The sequence below is a fragment of the Coptis chinensis genome, chromosome 9 (assembly GCF_015680905.1).
Source record: "Coptis chinensis isolate HL-2020 chromosome 9, ASM1568090v1, whole genome shotgun sequence".
NCBI lineage: Eukaryota > Viridiplantae > Streptophyta > Magnoliopsida > Ranunculales > Ranunculaceae > Coptis > Coptis chinensis.
In genome coordinates this window covers 64,884,871-64,893,573 of record NC_141464.1, presented here as the reverse complement: position 1 = coordinate 64,893,573, position 8,703 = coordinate 64,884,871, and the positions used below count along the sequence as shown (strand labels likewise).

The window sequence follows — 8,703 nt, the reverse complement described above, 5'->3', positions numbered from 1 at the left end:
CCAGTAATAAAGTTTTGATCCTCAAAATATACATGTGATTCCAGCTGCTACATTTGTAGTTACAACTACCAGCTATTCAACTATAGCAATCCATTACAAAGATATTTATATGATAATAACTTAATTCTGTTGCTGTGCTGGTGATGATATGTCATGCTGTTGATGCTGATCATTTTGCTGACCACTACCAAATGGAGAAAGGCTAAGAGGCTAAGAGCGATCCTTAAATGGTTGCAAAGTGCAAGGCCTCTCCATTACTTTGGCCTGTAAGCTTAACTGCTCAAGTGGTTTCACAGAAACTGTTCTTTGCACGAAAAAATTTAACACATGCAAACAATTGGTAATGAAATTTTCCAGCATGGGGGTATTTTAAAATCTTTCAGAAAAAAAGCAAGTGGAAGATGGACCTGCATGTCAATATAATCGGCAATCATTCAATCAATAATTTTTCATGATTTTCTGCATAAATAGTGCAAAAATATGTCACCAATGACAGCAGTGGTGTTGTGGACTGGAATACAGAATTACAAGCCGTGGTACATTATTAATTTTTGGTGAGACTCTAAAAGCATGAACAAATGTGAATCAGATTGTGTGCAGAAAATCGTAGAAACACTAATTTGACTAGGAGATCCAGGTGCTCATAATCCTGGATTGAGAAAAATAAATGAGAAGCACTATCACACGGATGCGCAATGCTTGAATGAAGGGGCCATTCACATGCAACAATATCCTATTACTTCTTTAAGTATTCCAATTTTCACACACTGGAACATTGGGAATGAATTCAATTTTTTCCCCTTCTATAATTAAGTTATGCAACAATTGGTGAGAGAGATGGAGTGTTTACGTAGCTTATATTCTTCAGATCTCCAAGCTGCTTGTGCTCCATTCGCGTTGACTCCAGATTTGTTTACAGACTTCATTATGATTTCCTTCTGGTAAGAGATAGATAGAGGATAACATTTTCCATTTTAAAAATGAGAATATGAAGCCTTCTTCCATTTCTGAAATGTATAAATTCCACCCAAGAATCCCACCTTGAGCACTAACTCTCTTTTCTCTTTCAAGTCTCATACCAGAACACAATGGCTTTCCTCAATGCTGTTGTATTCACGAAGTGACAATCTTCATCTCATTCAATTTTGAGAAGCAAGGCAGAAAATTATGCCCATGCAGGGCAGGTAGTGAGACTGTGAGAGTATCATCACCTCTTAGAAAAAAAAGGCAATAATCTAAGAAGATGTGAAGCTATGCTTGTTCCTTCAATTAGTGAAGGAGTTCCAGCTGCGTCCATATTTCCTGCAAAATACCCTGACATTAGAAGAAGTGACTTTCCTACAGATTTCAAGTTTGGAGCTTCTACGTCAGCACTGCAGGTCTACGATTTGTTCAAAAACATTGGCTAATTTAATTTCTTAGTCATTTCTGGCAGACTGGCAGTCGACTTCTTTGTAGTGTGTATAAAACATATGAACAATTGTAACTTGTAAACAGACAGAAGGACCGCCGGATATTGGAGGTAGAGGATCTAGCACCTGGGATTCCATGATAGGAACAGGCATGAATAACGATTCTGATTATTCGTTACTTTTTCTGATCCTGTTTTTGTAAGACGTCGAGACAGTCCTAACAAGTTTTCAGTTCCAATTTCGTAGGGTCAGAATCCTCACCGGGCAACTTGGGTGATGCTACTCTTTCCTATATCTACTACAAAGTAAGTATAATTAGGTCCATTACATGCTAATAAGAACACATGTCAAAAATATTTTTGTTGATATTCTTATTGTAAAATAAGTTGGGTCGCATATTTTTTCCCAGCTTGAGCTATCAAGTTGGTCATCCATGTTGATTATAAATTGCTCCAGTCCAATCTTATCTAAGCAATAACTATGGAGAATTGTTTTAGTTTTGAGGCTAAGTGGTTACACTGTCACAGTTTTTTTTTGGCTGGGTAAGTTAAAATGTATTAAAACAGGAAAAGCACAAAGGGTGTTTAAAGAGGCAACATACTGCACTCTCTAAGGTCATTCTGAATCAAAACTCTATTACGACCATTTACACATGTCACAGGAAGATGTGCAGTTATTGAAGAACATGGGTGTGGACGTTTACAGATTCTCGATCTCTTGGAGCAGGATACTTCCTAGTACACTTCTCATCCTCTAGTATACAATTATATGTCTTGCACTTACGAACCTCTTGGACTTCAATTACGCATGAGCATAGTGATTACTGACTATAGTAGATCCCAAACACACCATTAATGCAATATTCTGTAGTTGATCAACTTGGTACTGTACATATAAATTCTAGATATGACACATGTTCTGCTAATCCTGGAAATATTACAGATGGTAAGGGTGAAATAAACCAAAAGGGGATTGATTTCTACCACAATCTCATCGACGAGTTAGTCAAAAATGGTACGAGCAAGATCATTTCGTCTATTATAAGTGCCTCAGAATTTCTTTTTTCTTTTTCTTTTTCGTAGTAATGTTAATTTTCTTCTAATAGGTATTGAACCTTTTGTGACGCTATTCCATTTTGATTTACCTGATGCTCTTCAAAAAGAGTATAATGGCTTCTTGGATAGCAAAATTGTGTAAGCTACTTTAATGTTAGTTTCTCAGTTAGGGCATCTCCAATGGGGGGTGTAAACCGTATAAAGTGGAAATTTTACACTCCAAATATCAAAAAACTCTCTCCAATGGGGGTGTTATACCGTAGGTAATAGTGTATAAAATAGAACCGGTGGAAATTTCCTTCGCCATGTATTAGCTAATAGAGAGGGGATTGGGAAATTCTCGGTTAATAAAAATTAATTTAAAATCCGACGCCCTGAAATAATTTTTTGACGCCACTTGGAGAACGCTCTTTCTAATTCTAAAGTAATTTTTTTACCCTTTCCGACATCCCAGTTTAAATTAAATAGGGACGTCACTCCACCTTGGAGTGAGGGACGTCAAACACACCATTAATGTAATATTCTGTAGTTGATCAACTTGGTACTGTACATATAAATTCTACATATGACACATGTTCTGCTAATCCTGGAAATATTACAGATGGTAAGGGTGAAATAAACCAAAAGGGGATTGATTTCTACCACAATCTCATCGACGAGTTAGTCAAAAATGGTACGAGCAAGATCATTTCGTCTATTATAAGTGCCTCAGAATTTCTTTTTTCTTTTTCTTTTTCGTAGTAATGTTAATTTTCTTCTAATAGGTATTGAACCTTTTGTGACGCTATTCCATTTTGATTTACCCGATGCTCTTCAAAAAGAGTATAATGGCTTCTTGGATAGCAAAATTGTGTAAGCTACTTTAATGTTAGTTTCTCAGTTAGGGCATCTCCAATGGGGGTGTAAACTGTATAAAGTGGAAATTTTACACTCCAAATATCAAAAAACTCTTTCCAATGGGGGTGCTAATAATATAGTGTATTAGCTAATATCAGGGTGGGGGGTTAATTCCCCTCTCGCTTTTCTAAAATAATTTTTTTGAAATAATCGGGGTTGTCGGCTCAATTGTGTCCATTAAAAAAATAAGGACGCCAATTCCAATAGAAGAGTATAAATATGTGGATATTTATAAAAGGTATACAATTAGAGGTGTAAAATCCTAATGGCACCTACGTGGAGCCTAGGTGGAGGTGTAATTTTACACCCCCCATTGGAGATGCCCTTATACTTGTAAAATGTTACCTATATTATTGCAATCAAACTCAAAGAATCCCACTTAAATATTTTCTCTGCTTCAATTCTCAGGGAAGATTTCAAAAACTATTGTGACATCTGTTTCAAAAATTTGGAGCTAAAGTGAAGCGATGGACAACAATCAATGAGCCATCAGTTTTCGCTCAATATGGCTACAAATTGGGACTACCTATACCCGATGATCCGACCAAAAATCCTTACATCGCTGCCCATAACATCATATTGGCTCATTCTGCTGCAGCTAGGCTCTACAGAGAAAATTATAAGGTGACAATCAGAAATCAATTTTGTCTAATTCCAACTAATTATATACTTCAAGTTCAATAGTTTCCTTTGTTACTAGAAGAATTTTGTCTGGTTATTATTTCAGGGCTACCAAGGTGGAGAAATTGGTATTTCTGTGAGCATTGAATGGTTCGAACCATATTCTGCTTCAATTGCAGATAAAGAAGCAACTACTAGAGCCTTTTCTTTTCTAGTTGGCTGGTCTGTGAATCTCAAACCAACTTCCTATATAACTTGTACAATGTGGCTTAACCTTAGAAAAAAAAAAAAAAAAAAAAAAAAAAAAACTTGTACAATGTTATATAATGTTTCATCGTTTTACCAAAATATAAAACGAGGTTATAATCGCCTAGAATTATACGAATGTCATTTGAATGGCTTAAGAGACAAGAAAAAGAAATGTGATTTGATCAATGTGGGGAAAATAATGTAACGTGATGTTATTCAGGTTCTTGGAGCCATTGGTGTATGGAGATTATCCTTTCATGATGAAGGCTTTGGTTAGGGACAGACTCCCAACTTTCAAAGATGAGGAGAAAGAAGTGGTAAAAGGAGGAATTGATTTTATTGGTATAAATTACTATACTTCAAGATATGCAAGAAGCCTTCCACTTAATACAAATGTTTCACCTGTTGGTGGCTACATAGAAGACCAGTATGTGAAACAAGAAGGTAAAAACTTAGTGGACTTAGCGATCATCCTGTGCATTCAAAGTTAAATGAAAACACAAGCATAGTGCAATAATCTATCACTAAAATTGTACTCTGATTTTGAAATAATCGTCGTTGTTTTGATAACAATTTTCCCTTTGGTGACATTAATATGTGTAATGTAATTCTTGCAGTGGACACAGATGGAAGGCCTATAGGAGATCCTGTAAGACTACAATTTTTTTTATAAATATTTTTAATTTTGAGCTCGATACTCCTTTTGGATGTACAATATTAAGAGAAAAACTTGTGGCTTGTGTTTATATTTGTAACTGTACTCTCTATTTCTGTCTTTTGTAGGTCAACGGAAATCCAAACATTTACAGTGTCCCAGATGGACTTAGAGATGCTTTGATATATATGAAGAACCACTACAATAACCCGACATTCTACATCACTGAGAATGGTTAGCTATTGACTGAAATTGTATGGATCTTGTGATTATAATTGACCGTGTACTTTTACATCATATGACCCTGAAAATGATGTCACATGCTTCTTAACACACGCTCTACAATTCTACAAGTTCAGCATTCTCAAAATAATAAAGTTAACTGCTAACATAAGTATCAAACAGGTATCAGTGAGCCACGGGATGACACAATACCACTCGAGCAAGCGCTAGTTGATTACCACCGAATTATGTTTATTCTGCGACATCTAAATGCAGTAAAAGAAGCAATCAGGTAAGCACTGAACTCTCAGAGTACAAAAGTGCTGTAGGCAGATGCGAGTTACAACCCATACTAAATGATATCTAATAATTCAATCACAACACTCGAAACCATAGGATTCGACCATAACCATTGCTGTTATGTATAGAGTGACTTTACCAGGGGCGACATTTTGATGGAAATGTATTGAGTCACTAACTCTCAAGTTGAGGATATACTTGGTGGACCTTTCTCGCATATGGAACAGTACTCTTTGTAAAGAACCCTTCACTTGTAGGCAGAGTCGCGGTTAATCAGATGAGTTGTGTTAGTAATCCTACTTCCACTATATTTTGCAGGGAGGGTGTGAATGTGAAAAGCCACTTTGTATGGGCTCTGATCGACTGCATGGAAGTTGGATCAGGCTATTCTGCCAGATTCGGGCTTAATTACACGGACTATAGCGATAACAAACTCAGACGATATCCAAAAAGATCTGCACAGGGACTATCACAGTTCTTGAAGGACTAGGCGATGTTTCTCTCACGGAGTCACGATTTTATACGTTGTTGAATTCATTACATATGATTTATTAAGAAGCAAACAACAAGCTATTGTCATTGCTTTGTTTGAAAAAACGTGCAGGATTACAACTTCTAAGAAATTTTAAGACGGGGAAGGAAAGAATAACTAAACAAGGAAAGTGTAAAATTTGTAGTAAGGACTATAGTACAAAATATCAATATATGGATATTTATCGATATTCAATTTCTGATATGTATCGTAGATATATCTCTCTCTTTGGAGATATTTGACATTGTTTCACATGCAAATATGGTAGATATATCTAAAATATCGACAAATATCGTAGATATTGTGGATATTTCTTAATATATCATGATACATTATTTATATTTATTTGAAATATAATAATAAATATTAAATAAAATTGTTATATATACAAAATATCACCAAAATATCGCAAAATATCACAAAATATCCCTAAATATTACAAATATCGCAAATATTATCGAAATATTACTGATATTTGCAGTCGTATATATTTCTAAACATATAGTAATATTTATATATCTTTTTCTGAAATATAGATAGATATTCCCAAATATCACGATATATCAGGATATTTTGTACTCTGGTAATGACTCGACTTATGACAGAAGTGTAAATGCCAAAGCCCAACCTGAAAATTTCTTCGGTTGATGCTTATTGAGTTAATGCTGAGCCCAAGTTACAATCTCTATTGAGTATTGATGAAGTCACTTGGCTAAATTGCTATTTCATTTTTTGGGAGTTTTAGCAGCTCATGCTTATTCCATTGTAATAACAGAGTCCAACAGATGATGCCTAAAATAGTAAAATGACAAATTGAGTTTTCTAGTATACACTATACACATTCACAAAAGGCCGACCTTACAAATGTATCCAGCTATACATGTTCTGATCGCCTTGAATTGTATTTTGTTGAAAGTTGAAACAAACCAAGTAACCAACCAATAGGAAATGAGTTAAGTTCTCTTCTTTGATAATCCAAATAACATTAAGGTAGACTTGAAACATTCATCAACTACCTAACTGCTCTCCAATACTTTCGACAAACATAAACGGCTTAAGGTTACTTTTCATTAACTTAATCCAATCTTAAAGGGATAACAGATAAGCATAAAAACAACAACCTCCCTTAGATCAAGTGATTTCTTGTTAGCCTAAAAGATTCTGCATGCTAAAGTGTACTCAAACAAAGGTTGTAAATCTAATCCACTCCATGTCTCCACCTGAAGTCCTCATTTGTATGGATCACTATCTACAATCTACCATTTAAATTTATATGTATCGAATCGTTATCGCAATGGGACACCACTGTATATTGCATTATTGCCACATTTTGAATAATAGTGTGAAATCTAAAACAAAAGTTGTGAATTTGTGATAATAACAAGATATGTACCCACATTTATATGTGATATATATATATTTTTTTAGCCATAAAGAAGAAACAGCAAAAAGTCACACTCACACCACCAAACCAAACCTCATTCATTCATTTCCATTGTCCCAAATCTTATACAACCCTAAGCCTTTTCCTAATTCATCCTTTAACAAAACCCTTCTAATTAATTAACAAAAAAAAAATAATAATAAAAAACAAACAAACCCATCTTTATATCTTCTTTACTTGACACCAAATCCTTTCCTCTTCCTTGAAACGCCTGAAATTCCTACCAAAAAAAAAAAAAAAAAAAAAAAAACTACACATTAATATCAAACCTTAATTATATATTAATTAATACATTAATTCCAAATTCAAGAAAAGGGGTTAATCAATATTGAATGTAGAACAAAACGCACAATTAAAAATCAAAACTTGATGAATAGAAATGCATACAAACCTGAATTCAAACTGATTTTTCCATTGCTTTGAGGTTTACAATCAGGTGGATCTTCAAAAAGAGATAAAGAAAATTGTTTATGAACAACACCAACATCAAATAAGATCAAACCAGATGAAGGGTCATCAACAATGATGTCTTTAATAGGTAACCAAAGAAACAATTCTTCTTGTGAAAGACCCTCAAGTCCTCTAAGCTCACCATAACTAAGATTCCCCTTAACAACAGTATCAAAATAAACTCTGTTTTCAAACTTTGTTAAACATGGACCAAATAGAGTTACTTCAAGAAGACCATTTGTATCAAGTTTGAAGGATTTTACTTCTTTTGGTAATAGACCAGGTGGTAAACCTTTGCTTTTTAGAAGATCATGGATTGAATCACAGTGGGAAAGTGGGAAAATGAGGAATAGGAAAATGGGTAGAAGAAATGAAGAGTGTGAAGAAGTAGCCATGGTTGAGAGGTTTAAGGAGTCAGGGGAGGGGGTTTTAGGAATTTTAAGTTTTGAGTGAGAAATGAAGAATGAGAAGAAGTTGGAAATGAACGACTGTTTTAAAAGGAATGGACTTTGGGTAATTACTTTATTACCCCTGTTTGGTGGAAATCATCATTTGAATATGGTTTAAGCGAGAGGATTTGGTGGAAAATGCAATTTTCATGGTCTTGTGACTAAAATAGCCTAATGGCATTTTGTGCATCATTTTGTTAGGTTTAAGAGGGTAGATGTGTATATTTACTTACTTTAAATCCAGAAGATATTCGATGAGTAATTGTTAAAAAGGGCTTAAATACTGTAGATACAATCGTAAGACAATAAATCTAGTGATCCAGCTCTTGGATTGGTTCGTATTAATAAAGTGAATATTGACTAAAATACTATTGCACATTTAGCTTTTGTACCAAAGTTGTTTTTGTTTTCTCTCGT

At 34.5% G+C, this 8,703-nt stretch overlaps 2 protein-coding genes across 3 annotated transcripts; one reads left to right on the top strand and one right to left on the bottom strand.

The window, feature by feature from the left end:
- The first annotated feature begins 1,718 nt into the window (after positions 1-1,718).
- LOC147477355 (furostanol glycoside 26-O-beta-glucosidase-like) lies at positions 1,719-5,901 on the top strand. Its single transcript, XM_086585989.1, has 10 exons — positions 1,719-2,149; positions 2,355-2,426; positions 2,518-2,605; positions 3,811-3,988; positions 4,092-4,249; positions 4,455-4,678; positions 4,852-4,883; positions 5,018-5,123; positions 5,295-5,403; positions 5,730-5,901. The coding sequence occupies exons 1-10, from the start codon at positions 2,065-2,067 to the stop codon at positions 5,899-5,901; spliced, it is 1,224 nt and encodes a 407-aa protein (XP_086442115.1). The 5' UTR covers positions 1,719-2,064.
- A 1,503-nt stretch (positions 5,902-7,404) lies between these two features.
- LOC147477354 (uncharacterized) lies at positions 7,405-8,327 on the bottom strand. Of its 2 annotated transcripts, none has more exons than XM_086583857.1 (2): positions 7,779-8,327; positions 7,405-7,607 (listed from the first exon to the last, which is right to left on the bottom strand). In XM_086583857.1, the coding sequence occupies exons 1-2, from the start codon at positions 8,230-8,232 to the stop codon at positions 7,561-7,563; spliced, it is 501 nt and encodes a 166-aa protein (XP_086439983.1). In that variant the 5' UTR covers positions 8,233-8,327; the 3' UTR covers positions 7,405-7,560. The 2 variants fall into 2 exon arrangements, with proteins under 2 accessions (XP_086439983.1, XP_086439984.1); XM_086583858.1 differs by having other exon boundaries at positions 7,405-7,598; positions 7,779-8,306.
- Between the last annotated feature and the right edge of the window lie 376 nt (positions 8,328-8,703).

Bases quoted from the DNA above. Each gene is read 5' to 3' on its own strand.
- LOC147477355 (XM_086585989.1), top strand. From the start codon at position 2,065: ATGTCACAGGAAGATGTGCAGTTATTGAAGAACATGGGTGTGGACGTT. The intron at 3,989-4,091 runs GTGACAATCAGA...TTATTATTTCAG, and splicing joins TCTACAGAGAAAATTATAAG to GGCTACCAAGGTGGAGAAAT. The intron at 5,404-5,729 runs GTAAGCACTGAA...TATATTTTGCAG, and splicing joins GCAGTAAAAGAAGCAATCAG to GGAGGGTGTGAATGTGAAAA.
- LOC147477354 (XM_086583857.1), bottom strand. From the start codon at position 8,232: ATGGCTACTTCTTCACACTCTTCATTTCTTCTACCCATTTTCCTATTC. The intron at 7,608-7,778 runs GTTTGTATGCAT...TTTTTTTGGTAG, and splicing joins AAAAATCAGTTTGAATTCAG to GAATTTCAGGCGTTTCAAGG.